Source organism: Anolis sagrei, chromosome 4 (assembly GCF_037176765.1).
Source record: "Anolis sagrei isolate rAnoSag1 chromosome 4, rAnoSag1.mat, whole genome shotgun sequence".
NCBI classification, from domain to species: domain Eukaryota; kingdom Metazoa; phylum Chordata; class Lepidosauria; order Squamata; family Dactyloidae; genus Anolis; species Anolis sagrei.
In genome coordinates, this window is record NC_090024.1 from 136497438 (window position 1) to 136521670 (window position 24233).

Sequence of the window (24233 nt, forward strand, 5' to 3'; positions counted from 1 at the left end):
TGCCTTTGCATATGTATACATCATTAGATATCTTGATGGTGGGACCCATGTTTAACTATTAAATTCATTTATATTTCTTATATGCCTAATCTGAAGGTGATTTTATTGAATACTAGCCGTCCCCTGCCACACATTGCTGTGGCCCAGTCTGTGTATGTGTGTACGTGTATATATTTGTGTATATGACTGCCCTGAGTCGCCTCCAGGCTGATATGGGCAGGATATAAATAATGTAAATAAATAAATATGTGTGTTTGCATGTTTTGCGCATGCATTGTAATTTTTGTTTTTTGGCTTTTTAAGTCTTTTCTGCTGTGTTTTTCAGTGTTTTTATGAGTGATGGTCACTCGTTGGCCTGTTAGGTGTATTGTGTCCAAATTTGGTATCAATTCATCCAGTGGTTTTTTGAGTTATGCTAATCCCACAAACGAACATTACATTTTTATTTATATAGGTTAACAATTCTGCATACATTAAACCATCGTTCCAAATGACAATGCCACCCATTTGGATGGTTTTTAGGTTTTGGAGTGCCGAATAATGGATGTTCAACCTGCAACAATAATGATGTTATTGTTGCTTTCAGGTGTGATGCTTTCGCAGAACTAGTTCATTCTGAAACTGGCTCAAAATGACTCTTCTTTCCAAAACATCCCTTTGGCTTATCAGTGTTTTTGTTGTTTATTCATTCAGTCGCTTCCAACTCTTTGTGACCTCATGGACCAGCCCATGCCAGAGCTCCCTGTTGGTCATCACCACCCCCAGCTCCTTCAAGGTCAAGCCAGTCACTTCAAGGATGCCATCCATCCATCTTGCCCTGGGTCGGCCCCTCTTCCTTTTTCCTTCCATTTTCCCCAGCATCATTATCTTCTCCAAGCTTTCCTGACTTCTCATTATGCGACCAAAGTATTTAATCTTTGCCTCTAATCTTTGCTTGTGTGTAATGTCTCTACTCTTTACTATTTTCTCGAGATTGGTCATTGCTCTCCTCCCAAGAATTAAACGTCATCTGATTTCCTGGCTGCAGTTTGCATCTGCAGTAATCTTTGCACCAAGAAATATGAAGTCTGTCACAGCCTCAACTTTTTCTCCCTGTTTGTCAGTTATCAATCAGTCTAATTGCCAAAATCTTGGGTTTTTTTAATGTTTAACTGAAACTCATTTGTTTCCCTGCATATATCCTTGCATGGAGAGAGAAAGAGACCACTGTAAAAGCAGTCTTAATGTCATATTAATTGAAGAATCAAAAAATAGAGTTATACAAGGCCCAAGATAACTTTAGAGACCCTAGCATTGAGATCTATCACATTTGTGTCTCTTTAATAGTGACCTCACAAGTTTTGTTTCATTATGTTATTGTGTAACAGCTATGTGTTTTCTCTTAAAGATATAAATCTTGGTGTTTTGTTGTTAATATGCATTTTGTTGATCTGATAATTGCAGGACCTATTTCCTTCATCTAAAAATCTGGCCACTGGCTCAATGTTTTCTACAGAATAAAAAAAAATCCTTGCAAAAACAAACAAACAGTGCTCTTCTATTCTATCATACATGGTAGTATAAGTGGTATTAAAATTTACTACAGGCCAGAACAAAGAATCTGATAAATATTAGTGCAGGTTTTATTACACGTAGAAGTATTACTAGTCACAAAATCTAAACTGTAGATTCCTATGGAAGGAGCACAGCTGCAAGCAATAGAAGACAAGGAAGAGAGCCACTAAGGCTCTTTGGAAGAATCAGGAACTCTCCTTTGTATTTGCACACACAAGACCCTGCCGTATTCTCAGCTCAGAAAGCATGTGGATTTTGTTCCATGGCAGGAAAATGTGTTACTGTGATCCTCCATCAAAGCTTTTTCTTCAGAGTAGTTGAGCAGGAATGTAGCCAAAGGGACAAAGCGCTCACAGAAGGTTCAATACTTTGGTCTTTTTACCTCAACCCTGAAATTAGAGAAATGTATGAGTTGTAAGATATGGAACAGCACACTAGGGAACACAAAACACAGGATCACAAAGCATGCGAAGACCTCTTCAAAGCCAGTAAGACAAACAGAGTTTTTAACTCTCTTTGAGACACATTCAGCAATCATCACTATTGCATTTCTTAAATGTATTTGCTAATGTGACAACACAGAATGTATTCTTGAGATAGATACACACACACACACACATGGCATCAAGTTTTTACTATAAAGAAGCTAAGAGAAGAAAATATGGGAATGTTCAATCTCAGAGATGGTAACTTCAATTGTTCTCTCAACAAAGGAACATGCAAACTACACAATAAATCAAACAGCTTTCTGTCAGGCTTGGATAGCATTATCTATTCAGACAAAAGGTCCATGGAGGCAATGAAACTGACTTCATGTGAGATTTGAGCAATTTAAAGCAACAAGACTTCTCTGGTTGAACACCAAAACACAAATATCTTATTTCGACTAACAATCAGAGGGCCCTGCTAGACAGGCCCTATATCTCAGGATCTGATCACTGGTTTTCCTGCATTAAACTGGATTATATGAGTCCCCCTGCCAGAAAATCTGGGATAAACAGAAAACCAGATCCTGAGATATAGGGCCTGTCTGGAAGGGCCCTGAGAATCCATTTTAAAGGATGTGATGTAAGCCACAGTCTCTACACCAGACTGTCACACTGAAGCTTGAATACAGTAAAAGGAAGTCAGAGCTTCAGTCAAGACCCAGATATTGTCAGCATAAAGCTTGTAGCCAGGAAACGAAGAACAAGTAGTTTGGGCTAAAACTTGTAGGGTACCTATGAACTTTGTTTTGAATGTTAAAAGCTGAATAAAATTAATTCCTACTTTAGCTTTATCAGTATCCTAATGAAAAACCCTAATATAACGTCAACTATTTGCTACTATATAGTTAACTACATATTTATAAATGCAGGGTTTTCAGATGCCATTTGACCGACTGCTTACTTGACAGTAAAAAACTTTGAAGATGACACTGTTCTTCAACTAACACTTGAACTCACCTCCCCCCAAAACGAAAATGGGTAGCTGCAATCTTTTGAAGACATACAACAACACTGTAAACTCAAGGGTGCCTTTCAAACAACAACTCAATAAAAGCAATTATACTAACCCATCAGCCTCCAACTTCTTCCTTTTTTCAATTATCTGTAGAGAAAGTACAATTAGTACATTGCAGATATAACAATAATCATTTCCTGTGTTGGGATCGCATTTATCTTCAACAAAAGAGCATGCACAAAGGCTGAATAGACTAAATGGCTTTCTGGTAGGTCTGATCAGCATCAACCCATTAAGAGATGGAAAATGGAAATTCTTTCTTGGCTTCTAAGAATGGCCAAGGCTGATTCAGAGCTCTGGAGGGTTGCAAAGAAAGGTTTAACAACTGGGTTGTGTCTGTGTGAATTGAAGAAGCCAGCTAGCCAGAGGCTCCCCTTCAAACACCCTAGAAAACATCTGTGGAAAGCTCCAAAGAACGCAACAAACCTTAGGCAGATTCTCAACCTGTGGGTCCCCAGTTGTTTTGGCCTACAACTCCCAGAAATCCCAGCCAGTTTACTGGCTGTTAGGGTTTCTTGAAGGGCAAAACATCTGGGAACCCACAAGCTGAGAACCACTGCCTTAGAGGATAAGGGGGTAATAATCAAAATTGGTTTTCCCCGAGAAACTCACTGCACTGATTTTCTTCCACTGGCGATCCAACTCAGCCTTGTCATTGGTCTCCTTAAAACGGCGTGTCTTACGGCCTTCAGACATTTTGATTCCATACTGGAATGCCGCTCTAGGAAAACAGGCACAAACAGAAATATAGATGAGAGAATTGCACCTTCACAGGAGCTGAGTGCAGACAGTTCTCTCAAGGTTCTGAATCTATGCACTCAACTCTAGCAGCAGGCGGCAAATAACCTGAGAAGACCCCCCCGATCATAAAGGATCATAATATTTAGCACACTATAGTCCAGTTTGCATTTCCCCCTCTCAGAACAAGCTACAAACTCACTTGGGCAGAGCCTCTTTGTTATTCATGTACTCGCTGTATTCCTCCTGTGTATCAAAGTCCCAACGGCCAAGGGGTCCTTTTTTGTTTCCCTTGAAGAGAAAGAGAACAAGGAAAAGCTTGGTCAAACCAGCCATTGGATTGATCTGAATCATACACATTAGACTACAGATATTTGAATGTTTCCTTTCTCTGTTGAATAAACACATTCCCAAATTATCTTCAAGCAATAAAACTTAAGCTGGGCAGAAATATTCTAGGTTAGGTCTAAACTTTAAAATAATTTCACATATTTTAAAGTTTATTTTTAATTTACTTTAAAGTGGGACACCTTAAAAAAAGTCAGTTCCATACATGCAGCCTAAGGTGAGGCTCATCTCCATTTTGTCATTCCACTTTGATACAAATCAGGTCAAATTTAAAATGGGAGCAACATCAAATCTGAGATGGTACAGAATCTATATTCTGAGAGACTTTAGGCATCATGCTTTTTCCTATGGTAGAAATGCATATGTTGAAGCTGTAAACAATTGAAAACATACCTGATCCATTTTGCTGTAATCTACTTCTTCATCACTATCCACAGCCATGTCATCCATTCTAGAAAGAAAACAAATAGATAGCTCTCATTCTTCTGTTCTCAATTCTGGAGGCATGGGAATACAGACTGCCATCAATATAGCAGCTTTATATAATCACAAATATGATAAAGTCATTGTTAAGAGTAATAACAAGAAAACATAACCAAGAAGAGCTGTTCATAAAAATGCCGCAAAGAACAAACTTGGGAATTTCAGATGAACTTCCAAATACATTTCCCAGTATTTAATTTTTAGACCACTATGGAATATTTCAAGGTCAGTAGGTTGGATAAAGGTAAATCTGACACAATGAAAGAAAGTACACTAACAAAGAATCAGACTTGTAAATCAAATGATATGATGTCTACATTTCTTCTGCACAATGAGGTAAATACTGTATTTTCTTGAGCCTAATGTGCTCCTTTTTGGTGAAATTAATCATCAAAATTAGGGTGCCCATTAGTTTCATGTATTTATTTATTAATTTATTTATTTACGATATTTATAGCCCGCCTTTCTCAGCCATACGACGACTCAAGGCGAGTTACAGATCGGTACATTTCGATGTCAGGCATTCATAAAAGTGCCATCAAAAACAAACAATATTACAATATAAAACATATATAAAAACTGTTAAACATATAATCATCGGTGTCATCCTTTTAAAAACGTTATCCAGTAACATCTTCTGGCCATTCCATGTTCATCATTCATGGCTCCATGTTATCTATTCAGCTGAATTCTCAAAAGCTTGCTCAAAGAGCCAGGTCTTTACTTTTTTTCAGATTCTCTGCCAATCATACTTGCAAGGTAGGTGGGATCAAGAGCAGGGCCTCCCCAGATGAACTTAAGCTCCTAGATCAGTGATTCTCAACCTGGGGTCCCCAGATGTTTTGGGCCTACAACTCCCAGAAATCCCAGCCAGTTTACCAGCTGTTAGGATTTCTGGGAGTTGTAGGCCAAAAATATCTGGGGACCCCAGGTTGAGAACCACTGTCCTAGATGGTTCATAGGAGGAGATACATTCGGACAGGTAAGCTGGGCCGGAATCATTTAGGACTTTATAGGTTAAAGCCAACATTTTGAATTGTATTACAATGAGCTTAAGCGCTGAGCCAAAAAAGGAACCTGTTTACATGGAGCAGGTATTGTAGATTTGGGGGATAAAGTCTTGGGGCCCAGCCCAACCATCCTAGGTTTACATATCCACTGCAGAATTAATACAGTTTGGTGCCACGTTTAATTGCTGCTATTATTATTATTATCCCATCATTCTCCCCTTGGGGACTCAAGGCAGCCATTGCTTAATATTATGGAATCCTGGGATTTGTACTTTGGTGAGGCATCAGCATTCTTTGGCAGCAAAGGCTAAAGACTTTATCAAACTACAGCCCCCGTGATATCGTGTAATTGTGGCAGGACTATTCAAGTGGTATAAAACTGCATTCATTCTGCCATGCGGATGCACCCAAGGAAGCTAAGGTGAGATAAACAGTAGAGGTGCATTGAGGGGTTAGCTATTTATCTGATTTTCCTTTCCATTGATGGAAGCTTTGGTGTACTTTTGTTTTTACAGAAGGAATTCTAAGCACACAGCAATGCTAATGCACATCTTTTCTGGCCATATTATAAAGAGTGCACTTTTTGCCATTGCATATTACATTTGCTAGGGTTTTGAAAACTGAGGTGTACATTAGATTTGATGGCTCATTAGACTCTAATAAATATGATATGGAAATTGACAGCAGGAGTTAACTGTTTCCACACACCAGCCCAGAAGAGTGTATTTCCTTAAAATAGACCACTAAAAACCAGGATAAAGCAAACCATCATTAAACTCTGAATGATTCCTAACACACCGACTCAAATACAAATTATGAGGAATACAGGATTCTTACGTTGCAGGGTAGCATTCAGCATAGCTGTTTGACATCCCAAAGAAGTCACCAAGTTGCTTTTTGTCTTCAGTTTTTTTTAATGTGCTACACGTTGAGGAAAAAGATGTATCACCAAAAACTGAAACAACTTGACCCGAATGACTGTATAATAAACGAACAGCTATAATTTACACATAGTGACAGAGGAATATTGTGTTAACTTCAGCCAATGATCTCTAACAAACCATTATTAACTAGTTAATGCTTCATAAATTGAATGGGAGAGATGAAGCCCTCCAGTTGGAAATATCCCTCAAGTACAAAATGTGTTTCGGCTCAATTGTGGTCTTTTGGATCTTCCACAGTATTTAAAATAAGAATCCTCTTCATATGAAGGCCTGAAACTGGATGGGAGGAAACTTTCCTTCTGAAGAGAACTAGAGCTTCCCCAAACAGACTACTAAAGCTGTTTGCACTCAAAACAAGTAAACAAGTTTGTACAATGCATACATATAAAGGATATGATTCCGGCCCTTCCCAGCCACCTGCACCAGCAAACTTCTCATTGATTGATTTAATCAACTCTTTGGCTGAGCCAGGTCCTGGAAACAAGGAAGATACACAAATAAATTCTTCATTATTCTTACTTAAATGCAATTCCACTCCCTGTTGCAATGTTCCAAGACGACAAGAACAGGTGCTTGGAAATCTGTTATATTAATTTAATTTTATACTGGTTTATGGCAAAAATACAGTATTCTCCTGTCTACTTCAACAAGACGGCACTTGAATCATGTAATAGTCCTCCTCGTAACTAAATGTTACTTAGAGTTGACCTACTAACTGTAACCTACTAACATCTTTGTTACTAATTAAGTAATTAATTATAAACAACTAGTCATAAGCAGTTATGCCAAGGTATGGAAGAAACAAATTATGTTCAATAATATTTTATTGCTGAAAACAAAAATTCTGTGCTCATATTGTTATTTTTATTATTGAATTTCAAGCAAATGCTGGTGCTGTTACGAAATAACAAAATAAAAAGGTGATTCTTGAAACCTGCCAAGCCCGATCAATGGAACAAAATAATTAAAAATGTGGTATCACAGAATATTGTAATATATGGGTATGAAAATTAGAAATGCCAAGTTAGTACTAAGAAAAGAAACCTTCGTATGTCAATTTTGAAATACTGATGGCTCAGCTTCAAAAACAGGCTAGTCTAGTAAAAAAAAATCATTACCAAATATGACTGTTTTAAATTCTAGGCAATATGATTACAAGTGGAACTTACCTTTATCAATGTCAATAGGCTAAAAAAGGAGAAAGGAAAAAGGAATACATGAATCCCAGAACAACAAAGATGGATCTCCTGCTAGAAAGGTCCCAGATCTGTAAAATGCTAATGTCTCCCCATACACTGCATTCTTTTATCATTAAAAAATAAACAAAGAGACCAGGCAAAGACCCAACTGAAACTTGCTCAATGTCAGGATCACTGAATCAGCCTGGGACAGGCCATAAAGAAGGGAGGTGGGGGGAGGGAGGCTGGGTACAGTTGGGAAAGGTAATGTAGATAAGACATCTGTTTTGTGAGGGAAATTGAAACTGCAGTTAACAGACTGTGAACAGTGTTTGGCCACTAGAGGGCAGATAGGAGTTGGGATTGATATATACAGGAGGTTTCAGTGGGAAAACTAGAACTGTCTTTTACACATTGTGGAAAGAAGGAATAAACCACTTGTCTCCAGCGTTTATTTGATGTGAGCTTGATTTTAACTCCAAGATCTTCCAGAGTCTGCCACCCAAAGTCTCAGAATAATTATTTCAAACCAATTAACTGAATTGGTCTAAAATAACACTATGTAACACAACTTTATTCCTGGGTTATAAATGTCATTTCCTAATTAGTTCTATAATTAAAACAGGGGAAAAGTTTATTAAGCTGAAAAAACTTTGTTTTTGTGGGACATCCTGCAGCACATATTGCTGATTTATCAATGAATATCTCAGAGTCTCAACCAATTCAACATAGCTTTTGGAAGCCAAATAAACAAAATGTCTGGAGTATAACAATTACTTTGAAAGGAAGTACCACACAATTAAACAGGAAATAACACTTTCAAACCTGGATCCAAAATGCTTACAAATTTTGTTACAAACTTGTGGTTCACAAGAATTTATCTGAAATCTTAACCTATTACAGTTATTTTAACTTATTGATCTAAGAAAGTTTAGGGGATTCAACTGGCTATAGTTGTATTTTCCCAGTCTGTTTGGTTAGAAGGAGATTTCTTCTTCCTTTTGTTGCAAATCAGAAAACAGAAAAAGGGTCAACTTCACTCCTAAAGTGAGTCCCCTTGAGGAGATGGTGGCGGGGTATAAATAAAGTTTTTATTATTATTATTATTATTATTATTATTATTATTATTATTATTATTATCATTGTATTGTCGAAGGCTTTTATGGCTGGAATCACTAGGTTCTTGTAGGTTTTTTCAGGCTATAGGGCCATGTTCTAGAGGCATTTCTCCTGATGCAGGCGAAACGTCAGGAGAAATGCCTCTAGAACATGGCCCTATAGCCCGAAAAAACCTAAAAGAACTTATTATTATTATTATTATTATTATTGTGGAAGTATGACTGAAAATCAGTGGGCATAGAATAGTTGGGGCCAGGGCAACCCTTCACACTCCCGAAGATACATCCTGATGCCTGGAAGTTGTGCACCCATGCAACAATGAGGACTTTACTCCAGTTTCAAGGCCAAAGATCCTCTCTGCATACCTCATCATCCGCTTTGGGTTTCTCAAAGTAGCTGTGCCTCTTCTTCTCCTCCTCACGTTCCCGTTCCCTTTCCCGGTCTCGTTCTCGATCTCGCTCATGCTCCCGGTCTCTCTCCCTTTCCCGCTCCCGGTCGCGTTCCCTGTATCGCTCTCGCTCTTTCTCCCGAGGCACCTTTGCTGCAGACGGTACGTAATCTCCAATGTCCTCAAAAATACTTTTTTGTCAAGCAGATGCAAGTATGAAAATCAGTCAACGGATATGCCCAAATCACACAGGAGAACGAGAACAACAACAACAACAACAACTACTACTACAACTACTACTACTTCTTTATTATTATATCCCACACCATCTTCCCGAAAGTACTTGGGGCCCATTACACATGGCACAAAGTGTCTAAAAACAAACATAAAAGTGAACACAATATAAAATACAAAAAATTAAAACACATGCACATATAAAAACATCAATTCACTCAATCAAGCTGCGATCCTCTAACCGTGGCAGTCAATTACTGGCACCATGGCACTCTTTTATCAAGCAATTTCACCACCAATCCCATCTCCACATCAAGCATTGAGAAATGCATTTCTTTCCATTGTAGGAGGACCCTCTAATAAGGTGCCAGAATCTTGGGGAAAGTCCCAGTTATAATAAAAACAGTGCAATTTTATGGTTAGAAAATAATATGCTCAGAGGACAGCTTACTTACTTCATGTCTGCCTCTGGTGGTTTTTTCTCATCCAGTTTTCCTAAAGAAAGAAAAAAGAGTAATCAGAGAATGATTATGTTCCAGTTAATATATAAACACTATAAAGCAGGCATCCTCAAACTGCGGTCCTCCAGCTGTTTGGGCTTCAACTCCCAGTATTCCTGACAACTGAACAAGCTCATTAGGGCTTCTGGGAGTTGGAGGCCCAATCAGGATGCCTGCTATAAACCAACACTAACTCTTGCAGACATCTCAGTGTCAATCGTGGTGTGCAAAACTGGAAGTCTTTCAAACAGAGCAAATTAAATAGCATTTGACCTAAAATTCCATTTTAAGTAGTCTGTTCCATTAGAAGCTATCATTCAGCAGAAAACCCACATTCAGATGTCTTCTCGTGACCAATCTTTTAATGTTTTCCCACATTATATAGAACTTTTCCTTTTGTTGCAATTAGTTATGAAATGGGCTTATGAGAAGAAAAACAATGTCCATCTCAACCCTGAACACATGCTCACCCTTGTCTTTCTTTTTGAGCTTTTTGTTACGGGTTCCTTGCCTCAAGTAGGAAAGAATCTGTGTCAGTTTGCTGATCACAATGTCATTTGTAGTCAACGTGGTCTGAGCCTAAAAAGAACAATGGAAATAATAGCAATCCCATTGCTTGCTTAAAATTAATGAAACTGCAAATTCAGCAAAAGCAGTTAGGACTGTTACCTCCATGGTAGGGCAATCTGCTTTGCTTCTGATCAAGGTTGTGGGGATGTCTGTGTCAGCGTATTCATCATCAAGGTCTACCACATAAGCCATTCTCCCAGGCAGGAAGAGCTCATTCCGCTCATATGCTTTATTCTTGAACAACATCCGGTAAACGTTACGACCTGACAAGAAAGAAGATCCAAGCAAAAGCACCAAATGACAATATGACATTTCAGTTATTATTTGAGTCAGTTCTTCTTCAAACTACATTAAAATCAAAGTCAAAGAATTCAAACAATGCTTATTTCTAATCTTCTGATTATCTAGAATAATACCACAACCTAGTCCACAATTTGCAGCACATATTAGCAAACATCTGAATACTCTTACCTAAACGGGTCTTGAATTCAATTTTGTTTTCTGGATCTTCATCTTTTCTTTAAAAAAGAATAAACATAATAAAATATATTTCTGTGGCTTTTCCTATTTTCATCAAAACACTTATCAGGCCAGAATTCTATGAAATAAACATACTTAGTTTCTTTCTGGGGTTTTTCCATCAGCTCTTCCTCTTCTTTTTCTTTGCTGGCAATCTCAGCACGGACCTAAGGAAAGAGATTTTTTTCATAAGGCCTCCTGAAGGCATTTTGAGCAACATATCCCACCAAATCAGAAAGGCAACTTCAAGAATATGAATAAAGAATTCATTCCGTCCCACCTCGGAACCTAAGATCTTCCGGGGAGGCCCTGCTCTCGACCCCGCCTTTATCACAAGTGAGATTGGCGGGGACGAGGAGCAGGGCCTTCTCGGTGGTGGCCCCCCACCTGTGGAACTCACTCCCCAAGGAGATTAGATCGGCAATGTCCCTTCTTTCATTTAGGAAAAAGTTGAAAACCTGGATATGGGACCAGGCATTTGGACATCATGGCAGCTAAAGAAAGAGTCGCCTCCGGGCTGAGAGGGGCGGTCAATAAATGCAAGAAATAAATAAATAAATAAATAAATAAATAAAGACCTGACGACGAGCTGGAATTTGACGAGACGGAATGGATTTACAAAACTCCGAACGCTGAGCTCAGGATTAGTCTACTACTGTGTTACTGTATTGTTATGTAGTGATGTTTTTAAATTTTTAATGTGTAACTGTTTAATTTGCTTATATATGTATGTATATGTGACAAAGGCATCGAATTGTGCCTTCCTCTGTAAGCCGCCCTGAGTCCCCCCCCCCCCCAGGGGTGAGAAGGGCGGGGTAAAAGTGACGGAAATAAATAAATAAAGAGAAAGATAAACCCTGACACATTCATGGCTTTAAAAAAAAGATTTAAGTAGCATATTTCGCATATATTAAAAAGATTATATTTTAAACAAACAAAAATCCAATTTGCTAAGATTCTAAAGAAGAAACACAAAGACAAACCATACTATAAAACTGTCCTCTGTGAACAAGATGGAAGCTCCCCAAAACAGGTTTTCCTGTCCTGCTCCAATCCAGTCTAAAAAACATGATCAGCAGCCAAGAGGAAACTCTTGCATACAAAGCATTGAACCTACACTCACATTTTCAACCATAGAATCTTTATAACTGGGTCTTTAGCAGATAACACTATGTAACATGATTTTTGTTTCTGTGGGACATCCTGCAATACATTTGGCTATAGTTTTTCAAGTCTCAACCAATTCAACAATGTTTTGGTAGCCACAAAAACGAAGTTTCTGGGGCATAACAACTACTTTCAAAGTAAGTACTGCAGAATTAAACAATAAATAACACTTTCAAACATTTTTTTTTCAAATTTTGTTATACAGTGTAATGCACAGTATTAAAGAATACAAGAAACCGTTTTCAGGAACAGGTATAGGAGAAATTTATATTCTTAAAGTAAACTGCACAATCTAGAATGAATCTGAAATTCCAGACAAAGTGAACTAAGCACGGAATTTGTTATCTTTCTTGATTAAATAATTTTTGTTTTGTTTTGCCTGTTTCAAACAAGTTCTGAAGCTGCTTAAAATCCGAGAGGCAGATATTACAAGCCTAAAACGGAATGATGTTAGATGTGAGTGAAGAGATTCCCTAAGGTGAAATACTTTTGCGATATTGCATTATCTGGCTTACCTTTTGCAGCAAAGCAAAATCCAAACCCTTCACCAAGTGAGTGTGCTCCATGTCACCACCCAAGAACTTGGACTCCTGAATTAACTGTCGCCTCTTTTCTGCCGCTGACTTATCTCTAAAACAACAAAAAAGCAACAATGAAATCAAAGCCCCACAGTAATATAAACAAAAAAGCTGCTCTCGTGACTGTACTCACGCCTCTGCAGTGGGTCCCACTGCCCTGTAGTTGGCAGTTGTGCTGATCAGCTCTGTTTCCTCATAGTCCTTGTTAACACCATCCCTTCTCTCCTTGGCACGGTCCCTATACTTCTCGGCCAGTTCCCTCTCGCGCTCAATCTCTTGCTGACGTAGCTTTGCGTAATAGCTGGTATCAGAAGAACAAGTCAGTTACAATCAAAACACAGAGGCTATGGTGTTGTATCAAAATTGCCATTATCTATTAACACATACTGTATATACTTGAGTATAAGCCAAACTGGATATAAGCCAAACTGGGAAAACATATTGACTTGAGTATAAGCTGAGGGTGGGAAATGCAGCTGAGGGTGGGAAATTCCTACTACGAATCATCACTGAGTTTAAGATCATCTGTAGAGGCCCTGCTCTCGATCCCGCCGCCGCACACGCGATTGGTGGAGACAAGAGACAGGGCCTTCTTAACAGTGGCTCCCCATCTGTGGAATTCCTTCCCCAAAGACATCAGACTGACCACCTCCCTCCTGTCCTTTAGAAGGAAGCCTACGGCCATACCACCCTGAACATGCCCAATCTCATCTGATCTCGGAAGCTAAGCAGGGTAGGGCCTGGTTAGTACTTTAGAAGAAAAACTCAAGACTTGGCCGTGGGACCTTGCGTTTGACCATGGAACAGTGGCTTGTATGAAGAAGACATAAGCAATTTCGAAGTGACAATGAATTGCCCCGAACGTGGATTTTAATTGGCATGTTTTAAGAAGTGTTTATTTAATGTTTTGTTTTAATGAATTTGTTGATTGTTCTTATCATTATGATGGCACCGAATGGTGTTTGCTGTGAGGCCACCCTGAGTCTCCCCTTGGGGGTGAGAAGGGCGGGGTACAAGTATATGAAATAAATACATAAATAAATGAATAAAAATGCAGCAGCTACTGGTAAATTTCAAAATAAATGTAGCTGCTACATTTCCCACCCTCATCTTATACTCAAGTCAATAACTTTTCCCAGTTTTTGTGGCAAAATTAGGTGCCTTGGCTTATATTTGGGTCAGCTTATACTCGAGCATATACAGTACGAGTTAGAGCATCAAGTACATGAGTTGAAGCATCAAGCCTTCATTTTTCGCACCAAGACTGGATAACCTAAGTTAATAACCTTTCCTTAAAGAGCAGCCATCTCCTTCTGGAAAATGTTTAATTAGAAAATTTCTTGCATTTTAAGAAAAGTTTGGCTCTTTAGGAAAGCTCTGAGCCAGTCTCAATCTCAGTCTCTCTCTCACCTTTTCTTCTTTCTCCTTCGAGCAGCTGGATCTTCATCTTCATTGTACTCTCTTGGCATTCTGAAGAAGACAAGAACATTCAAACTCATGACAACAGTGGGTAAAAATACAATAATGTATTGATTTGATTTTTGTCAGTTGCTTGAGTATTCGGATTGTTTGAGTTTTTGTGAATTGAGAACTATTTTAAAAGCTACTTAAAATAAGAGGATGTAAAGTGAAATCTCGGTTAAAATCTTCCCTCAGTTATAACCTCACAAAGTGGCTGTAGATCTCTGGATTTCAATCCCCTTAACTCAAATACTAAGACAGTTATTATCTTACATAAAAACTGTAAATACCACAAATATTGAACACTCTAAATCACCATATAAATATTAAGTTTTACTATTGTTTCAAGTTAGGTTTAATGGCTTCAGTAGTTGTTCCGTACATATGATAAAATATACCAATATCAAAAATAGATTGTTTCAGGGGGAAAGATATTCCCTGATGTTTTGTAAAACAAAGAAATGATGCTTACTCATGATGGCGAGATTTAGAAGGTGGTGCAGATGTTGGTGTAGCCCGAGGGGTCATAAGAAGCTTGCGGAAGTCTTCATTGGTCAGCTTAGATCTATGAGGAAAACAATAGGGTCTTACTGTAAGAAATATTTAAGTATCTTATATTCAAAACCTGCTACAACAACGGGGGTGAGGTGGTGCAGGCTGTGGGCTCCATGGGATTCTCCAAACTCCAGTTTCATAGGCTCCAAAATCTTTTAGCAATATTACAAATCTGCTCATGTTTTGTGGGACTTTGGGAGGAGAGCCTCAAATCTATCCAAAACTGCATATAAATGCTATAGTTTGCTATTTCCCACTCAAGAGTGGTTGGGGATGAAAATGCACACACATATCTGTCCTTCCCTGTAAGTTAGTGTTTGAATACACACACAAAAAATCAAACATGTTTTCCCTTGTACTACAAGATGTGATACATGAAAGAAATCAAACGTTCTTTTTGGAGATCCATATAATAATCAGATTCATTGGCTTTCCTGCACTGCTCTGCACAGATAAAAATGTCATTGAAGAATGTACAATTGTGCCAGCATGAACTGTTTATTGGTTTGTTTCATTCTCCAAGCACAACTCATGAATTTTTTGTCATTTGGCAGTGCCCTAATTTTTCACTGGTCTTGGTAATATGACTAAATGTTGAGGCTACCAGAACACTCCACCTTTGACTTTTTAACGTGAAGTCAGAGGCAATCCCCATTTCCAGCTCTGAGTTGGGAGCTAGAAAGAAGAGCAGAAATTAACCATGAAGTTGTGCTGGGCTTCTGGAATCCAATATAATTGCAGATTATTTGTGCCTCCTCCACAGCTGAAAGCTAGAAGGAAGGTTTAGAGTTACTTGTATCACAAATGCAACTAAACACTATCCATGATGAATGGCACTATGGAGACCTGGGCACTGACAATGGATAAGAATTTGATTTCAAATGCCAAAAATGATGCCTACTTCAAAATACAACGAAAAGGCTCTACTCACTGGTTAAATGAGTGGGAATCATCTATCTCATGGCCATCTGGGGCCAGAGGGTTGGAGAACGGTTCACCTAGAAAGAAGAGAAAGAGAGCTAATTACAAACTAACACAAATATGCATGCTGCATGGAAAAGCATGTGTGAACACTACTCACCCAGACTGAAGGACATGTTAAACAAAAAGTGGGCATTCAGGAACCACGTGAGACAAAGAGAAGCTAAGAGAGTTAGTGCAAACACAAAGTGTCACTAATAAGCTTTAGACTCACTGATCTGAAAGCACTGCAACTGTGTCTTATCCTACTTGAAAGAAAAAACTGAAACCCATGGTTGATAAGGAGAAACAGCTCTTGAGTAATCAGTGGTCCAAGGTAATAATAATAATAATAATAATAATAATAATAATAATAACAACAACTTTATTTATACCCCGCAACCATCTCCCCAAGGGACTCAGAGCGGCTTACATAAGGCCAAGCCCGACAACACATCAATAAAACAAAAAGCAATAATAAAAAAAACAATACAATATAACTCACATATAAACAATAACACGCAAGGATTTAAAAAACCTATGGCCAGGCCAAATATAATAGTTTAAAATTTAAGAAATAAACACTGGGCATGAACAGAGGTAGGATGTATCTGGTAGGAGGGTTTTAAAAGAAATGAAGATAGAGCAACCCAACAAGTAGTTAAAGTGCTTCTGAGGACATTTTGCAAGGAATTATTTCCTTATTCAGGGAAGGCACACTGGAACAGCCACGTTTTCAGGCTCCTCCTAAAGACTGCCAATGTGGGGGCAAGACCACCATTTTACTTTCTACCCAGACATCATCAGCCTATTTTATTTATTTATTTATATCCTGATTTCAAATATACAAATATACAATAATAATGCAGTATTATCATTATATATTATTATATATTATCAGTGGTATTATAATTAATACATTAGTATTATTAACCTATGTAATCTAGTTCCATTTTATAACAAGCGCATGGCAAAAATACCATGGACAGCTACACACAGGGAAAGCAACTTACAGGAAATTATAGGGACTACCTTATGTTTTACCCAAATTTGCAACTTTGTTTAACCTATCTGAAACTCTAATCTAAATTCACAGACACAAGACTATGAATCCACTGCAAATAGTTAACTCTAATGCGCTCCAATGTGTTAGATTGACATTACCATAATGAGCCATTGGAAAACAGATCTGTAGCCAGTGTTAGATGGAAGACATTGTGCACTAAATGCTAAACTGCCCTTTGTTTAGTGACCTGAGAATTTGAAACCCCTGCTAATAAAAGACAATGGCAACCGTCTCGTAGAAACGGTTCCGTTTTTACTAAGCAAATCAAATGATTATGTAACATATAAAGTGGTCCTCTTTGCTTTATCTGCAAAAAAGATCTGAAAGAAAGAGCTAGATAAAATTGTAATCAACTGCTACGGAGACTCAAAGGGCTAATTTGACCCTCCCCCAGTAACTATTAATAATTCATATTATTTTTTGCTCTTTGTGTAAGCATGATTCACCTATGTTTGTTATTTTTGTTTATTCTATTTATTAGAAGTGTGCATTTTTTGTTGGTCCTCGTAAGTCAGATCAAATTCATTAAATTTGTACTTATGAGGTGATATCTGACACATGGGCATGGTCCGCGCCAAAACCTTAAGAACTCAAAACATTTTCTTTTGCATTTTGTAAATCTCGGAAGCTTCCTAAAGTCAGTTTCATTTTCAGTGCAAGGAAGCAAAGCAAAACAAAGCCAAAAAGGCTGCCTTTCCTCTTTAAATTAACAGCCTCTTGCCATTACGAGAGGGAAGAAGCAGGGAGAAAGCAGAGCTCACTGTGAAAGAAAGCACAGAATTCTGGGAAATGTAGTTTGGAAAGGCAAGGAGACTTCAAAAGGCCCTGCCCTAAACTACATTTCCCAGAGTTCTGCTCAGCATCAAAAAGCCCGAATCAGGAGAGGGGAGAGATTTGTCCCTCCGTCGCTGCAGCCACTCGTTGGCCTGATAGGTGTATTGTGTCCAAATTTGGTGCCAATTCGTCCAGTGGTTTTTGAGTTATGTAAATCGTACAAATGAACATTACATTTTTATTTATATAGACTAGCTGTCCCTGCGATGCGTTGCTGTGGTCCAGTCTGTGCATATGTGTTTTGTGTGTGTATGCTTGTGTACTTACTTAATTAGGCGATCCCTTGTTGTCCGTGTAAGATTGTCCTCCAAGTGTGGTGTTTGTGTATATGTGTATATGGTTTTGCACATGTGTTGTAATGTATTTTTTTATGTTTTTGGCTTTTTAAGTCTCTTATGCTGTGTTTTTCAGTGTTTTTATGAGTGATGGTCACTTGTTGGCCTGATAACATGTATTGTGTCCGAATTTGGTCTCAATTCATCCAGTGGTTTTTGAGTTATGTTAATTGAAGTCTGTAAACTTCGATTAACATAATCGGAGCATCTTACAGGGGGCATACCACCCCCCTGTTGTGTCAGCTCCACTGGCTGCCGATCCAGTTCCGAGCACAATTCAATGTGCTGGTTTTGACTTACAAAACCCTATACGGCTCCGGCCCAGCATACCTGTCCGAACGTATCTCCTTCTACGTCCCGCCTCGGAGTTTAAGATCTTCTGAGGAGGCCCTGCTCTCGGCCCCACCTTTATCACAAGTGAGACTGGTGGGGACGAGGGAGAGGGCCTTCTCGGTGGTGGCCCCTCGCCTGTGGAATGCACTCCCCGGGGAAATTAGGTCATCAACATCCCTCCTCTCCTTCAGGAGGAAGTTAAAAACCTGGATTTGGGACCAGGCCTTCGGGTAAGCTGGCAGATGGACAAAGACAATGACGACCAGAGCAGGAAAGGACAATGACAATGCTGGATGGATTATGGAATTATAAATTGGCGAACATTGACCACAGGATGATTTTATTACTGTTATTGTATTGATGTGATTGTTTTAACTAGTGATAATTGTTGATGTTAAATTATAAATTGTATATTGTACTTTGTGAATGGTTGGGCATCGAATTGTGCCTTTTGTAAGCCGCCCTGAGTCCCCGCCCCCCCCCCCCCAGGGAGTTGAAAAGGGCGGGGTTAAAGCACTCCAAATAAATAAATAAAATAAATAAACTGAATGTGTAGCAAGTGTGACGTTCCCTTTTCTGTGGTTTGTAGTGTATTTTATTCCTTTTTGTTATGTATATGCCAATAAAGGCTTATTGGGTTGGATTGAGCTATGTTAATCCCACCAACGAACATTACATTTTTATTTATATAGATTACATGTAGTATGAAATGTATAATTATTATACTGCATTATTATCAATATTATATTGTATTATATTATAATATTATCATGAATGTTATATGTAACACCCAGAATCCCTGCAGCTCCCTCTCCAAAGAAGGTGAAGGAAACCCCCGCCTGGATCTACACGACCATATAATGCGGTTCCAAACTGCCACCTCGATAGGCCTCAAGGCGACCCCACTGGTTGAAGGGAGAGTCAGTCCCGCTGAGAGGAGGCCTGTCCTGAGCTCCGTGGCGCAAAGCCCCCGTCCCGCTTCCCGCAAACACTCACTCTCGCGTTCCGGCATTTTGGCTTCCTTTCCACCGGAGCCACCGAGGGGAGAAAACAACAAGGCCGCGGAGGACTGCCTCTTCCCCACAAGGCACCGCGGCACCCAAAAGGGGCGGGGCGGGGGGGAGCCTTCACCCACAACGCCCTGCGCTCATGTTGTGGATGTCTGATACTGCTTTCCGCCTCTCCGTCAACTGCCCCGCCCCATACCCGTTATTTTGCATATCCCCGCCTCTTTCGAACGCGCATTGGCCAAAGGAGGCGACCAAGGCACGCCCACAAAGGTGATTGGCAGTTGTTCTGCGAGGCAATATGGCGGCCGCCTCAGTTCGTGTCATTGGGAACACTCTCGGTCGGAACCTCAAGGAAATACGGATCCACCTCTGCCAGCGCTCGCCGGGCAGCCAGGGAGCCAGGTAGGCGGGAGGCCGAGCGTCAAGGGAAGGCCTTCCATACCCCTCTCATCTTTCTAAACATTGTAGCAATGTCAGACAGGAAACAACCAGGGCCAGCTAACACCTCCCAAGTGGGTTGTTGTAGGTTTTTTCAGGCTTTATGGCCATGGTCTAGAGGCATTCTCTCTTGACGTTTCGCCTGCATCTATGGCAAGCATCCTCAGAGGTAGTGAGGTCTCTTGGAATTAGGCAAAAGGGTTTATATATCTGTGGAATGACCAGGGTGGGGCAAAGGACTCTTCTCTGCTGGAGCTAGGTGTGAATGTTTCAACTGACCACCTTGATTAGCATACAATGGCCTGTCACCTCCCAACAAAGGATTTCCCCAGGCAGGATGCAGCCAGGCTTTGAAGCTGATAGGCAATTCAGTGCTAATCAAGGTGGCCCATTGCAACATTCGCACTTGCCTCCAACAGACCTCACAATGCGTTGTAGGTTTTTTTGGGCTATATGGCCATGTTCTAGAGGCATTCTCTCCTGACATTGCTTGCCATAGATGCAGGCGAAATGTCAGGAGAGAATACCTCTAGAACATGGCCATATAGCCCGAAAAAACCTACAACCCAGTGATTCCAGCCATGAAAAGCCTTCGACAATACATAGACCTCACAATCTCTGAGAGTGCCTGCCATAGATGTGAGTGAAACGTCAGGAGAGAATGCTTCGAGAACATGGCCATACAGCTTGAAAAACTCACAGCCACTCAGTGATTCCAGCCATGAAAGCCTTCGACAACACAGTAAAGGGAGTTTCTTGGCTTGGAGTTATTACTATATGTATTTGTATCAGAGAAGCCACTGAAATCCACAAGCATGTGGACAATTTCAACAGAAAGGAGGAAATCATGAAAATGAATAAAATCTGGCTACCAATATTTAAAAAAACTTTAAAATCAGGACAGTAAACAAAGAAGCAAGGGAATTCCAGACTGCCATCAATCAAGTGCCAGTTAACACCTCCCAAACAAAAGAATCCTGAGGCAGCAACAGCCAGGCTTTGAAGCTGCAAGGCCACTCAATGCTAATCAAGCTGGCCAATTTCAGCATTCATGCCTGCCTCAAGCAGAAAGAGTTCTTTCTCCCACCCCAGACATTCCACAGATATATATACCTCACTTGCCTAGTTTCGAATAGGCTTCACAACATCTGAGGGTGCCTGCCATAGATGTGGGCAAAACGTCAGGAGAGAATGCTTCTGGAACATGGCCATACAGCCCAGAAAACCACAGCAACCCAATGTCTGTTTACCTGGCTATGTAGTAGTTGACGTTGAGACTGGTGATGCCAAGGCCAGTAAGAAAGGAACCTTTCCATTTCCTCATGTAACTTTCCCTAGAGTAGCTTTCTTTAGCCATGCTTAATATCAGCCTCTGATGGGACTAGAGCCCTGCTTCCTAAACTCAAGACCTCCAGGCTTTTTGGACTTCAGTTCCCAGAATCCCTGATCAGAGGTCAAGACATCTGAGGCTTCTGGGAGTTGAAGTCCAAAACACCTTGAGTATGGGAAAAATTGGACTATAGCAGGCTTAAGCAAACTTCGGCCCGTCAGGTGTTTTGGACTTCAACTCCCACTATTCCTAATAGCTGGTGGCTGTTAGGAATTGTGGGAGTTGAAGTCCAAAACACCTGGAGGCCTGAAGTTTGCCCATGCCTGGACTAGAGTCATGAATCACAGTGAAGTAGAGTGGGGTTCTTTGATTTTAACTTTGGATGTTCCTGCTGAACATGTCATTCAATGTAGCAACTGTCATCACACCTAATTTGACCCTAACCCTTGGAACCCAATGGGGACCTACATTTAATCTAGCTACGCAGCCTCATTACTAGGTTCTTGTGACACACCGTCCCAGCAAGAGATTTTCCCAGGCTCAGGCAGGCCTTCAAATGCTAATGAAGGTGATCAGCTAAACATTCACACCTAACTGCAGCAGGGAAGAGCTCCTTGCCCCACCCCAGCCATTCCACAGATATATAAACCCATTGTCCTAATTCCAACAGACCTCACTACCTCTGAGGATGCTTGCCATAGATGCAGGCGAAACGTCAGGAGAAATGCCTCTAGAACATGGCTCTATAGCCCGAAAAAACCCACAAGAACCTAGTGATTCCAGCCATGAAAGCCTTCGACAGCCTCATTACTGTTCACATTGGGTGGTAAATGCGCTATTGTTGTTGTGTGCCTTTGCTTCTGACTTAAGACAACTCTTAAGGTGACCCCATCACTGGTTTTCCATGGCAGGATTTCTTCAGAAGGATGTTGCCTCTGAGGATGAGAATCTGTGACCTCTCTCAGATCAGCTACTATCTTTGGGGATTTGAATCCTAGTCATAACCCACTATTCAAACCATTATGCCTCATTATTGGGACTCCTTGTGAGCAGGCTGCAGCCTTGTCTTTGGTTCGTTCTTTTTGGTTTTTTATTTGTAGTTTTGATGGTTTTTTTCTTTTGTTTAATTGCTATTTTATCTGATTTACTATGTATTTCATAGAGATACATTTTGATATGTATCTTTTACAGTGGTACATTTCAGTGTCTGTATGTGTAGTGTTTTGCTGTGTTTATGTATTTAAATTGTTTTGTAACCTGCCTTGAGCCATGAGAGGCAGGTAAGAAATATTATTATTATTATTACTATTATTACTATTACTATTATTACTATTCCCATGCTTTATATTCTCTAAGTGAATGATTTGCACTGGCCAACCCATATTTTGATGCCTCAAACGTTAGCCATTTCTGGGTAGACCTGCTGATAACAAAAATGGCACGAGTTTTCTCCCAATGGCTCTTATAAAGTATAGCATTCTTCAGTAAGAAAATGGTCATGTTGTCCAAACATGCACAAGAACATTTCTACTGAATGCTTCTGAAGTGTATTCTCTAGTTGATATGAGAAGACTATAGAGCAGTGGTTCTCAACCTGCGGGTCCCCAGGTGTTTTGGCCTACAATCCCAGAAACCCCAGCCAGTTTACCAGCTGTTAGGACTTCTGGGAGTTGAAGGCCAAAACATTTGGGTACCCCAGGTTGAGAACCACTGTTTTAGAGAGTGCCCCAAGCCATCTGCAGCAGAAAATTAATGTTAAAAGTATTTTCTGCAGATTTAAGGTGTGAAAGTCGCTACATTGGAGATGTTATATTAAATTACTATGAAGGTCTCAGCTCTAACAGTATTTCTATGCCATTGCTAACTTGAAAGATCCTCACTCTGAAACATGTTGGTATTGTGGCTTCTTGTTGCAGAGACTTCGTTGAACAGCACTATGTCAGTTTAAAGAAGGCAAATCCAGACTTCCCAATCCTGATCAGGGAATGCTCAGATGTGCAACCCAAACTCTGGGCTAGATATGGTGAGTCGGGAAGGGCTTGTTGGTAAACTCTGTTATTGCAGGTAAGAGGGCAGCAGTGCAAGTATCTCACCCTTGGCTTCTGAAATGTTGAAAATTAGAGTTTCCTCTTCTATTCAGTAGGACAAACTGTTATTATGAATTACTCAGATTTTTTTGTGTCAGGAGCAACTTGAGAAACTGCAAGTCGTTTTTGGTGTGAGAGAATTGGTCATCTGCAAGGACGTCGCCCCGGACGTTTGATGTTTTACCATTTTTGTGGGAGGCTTCTCTCATGTCCCCACATGGGGAGCTGGAGCTGACAGAGGGAGCTCAACCCACTCTCCCCAGATTCGAACTGCTGACCAATCAGTCAACAGTCCTGCTGGCACAAGGCTTTAACCCATTGCGCCACTGGGGACTCCAATTAGTCTGATAATTCTGAAGAACTTGACAGAGATCCCAAACCTAATCAGTTACCTAAAAAGAGACAGGATTCTATTTGTAAAGCCTTTTCTTACACTGACATTGGAGTTGGGGTCTGACCAAGCAGAGTAGTTAGATTATGAATTAGTCATTAAAACCTTTCATACATATTTAGCACCTTTAATGGCTTCACACCAAGACTTCTGAGGTTGGTGACAGCCAAGGAACTCCTAATACCTTGGCTGTCACTAATCTAGTACCTTTACTAAGAGCGTTTATTTCATACTCACTTGCAATTAAGACAATCTTGTCATTAACAGACTGGTGCTTTCTTGAGGTTAGGGCACTGTCTATTTGCATGCAATTAGAAGTAAAATCCCCCCCTTATCTAAGTGTTTCTTTTTTTTTATCCTCAGCATTTGGCAGAGAGAGGAGTGTGCCACTGAATAACCTTAACGTGGATCAAGTTGCGAAAGCACTGGAGAACGTTGTGATTACTAAAGCATAAAGATAATGTGTAACAACTACTTTTGAATTTGAATAAAGATGTAAATATGTGTAACCTTTTTTCTGTATAAAGGTATGTAGCTGGCAGCATGAAACCAGAATGTCTTATTTTAAGCAACAATGATATCTTGCAGGCTGACTCTTCT

At 39.9% G+C, this 24233-nt stretch overlaps 2 protein-coding genes across 2 annotated transcripts; one reads left to right on the forward strand and one right to left on the reverse strand.

The window, feature by feature from the left end:
* Nucleotides 1-1599: 1599 nt before the first annotated feature.
* IK (IK cytokine) lies at nucleotides 1600-19490 on the reverse strand. The gene is made up of 20 exons (XM_067467736.1): nucleotides 19374-19490; nucleotides 15781-15847; nucleotides 14767-14859; nucleotides 14244-14303; nucleotides 12967-13134; nucleotides 12771-12885; nucleotides 11185-11255; nucleotides 11041-11087; nucleotides 10669-10832; nucleotides 10470-10578; nucleotides 9955-9994; nucleotides 9243-9456; nucleotides 7750-7768; nucleotides 6974-7054; nucleotides 6474-6552; nucleotides 4537-4594; nucleotides 3998-4086; nucleotides 3670-3778; nucleotides 3110-3144; nucleotides 1600-1943 (listed from the first exon to the last, which is right to left on the reverse strand). Exons 1-20 carry the CDS (start codon nucleotides 19387-19389, stop codon nucleotides 1916-1918), a joined length of 1662 nt encoding a protein of 553 aa, XP_067323837.1. The 5' UTR covers nucleotides 19390-19490; the 3' UTR covers nucleotides 1600-1915.
* Nucleotides 19491-19636: 146 nt separating this feature from the next.
* NDUFA2 (NADH:ubiquinone oxidoreductase subunit A2) lies at nucleotides 19637-24142 on the forward strand. Its single transcript, XM_060774163.2, has 3 exons — nucleotides 19637-19789; nucleotides 23072-23178; nucleotides 23997-24142. Exons 1-3 carry the CDS (start codon nucleotides 19686-19688, stop codon nucleotides 24086-24088), a joined length of 303 nt encoding a protein of 100 aa, XP_060630146.2. The 5' UTR covers nucleotides 19637-19685; the 3' UTR covers nucleotides 24089-24142.
* Nucleotides 24143-24233: the final 91 nt, after the last annotated feature.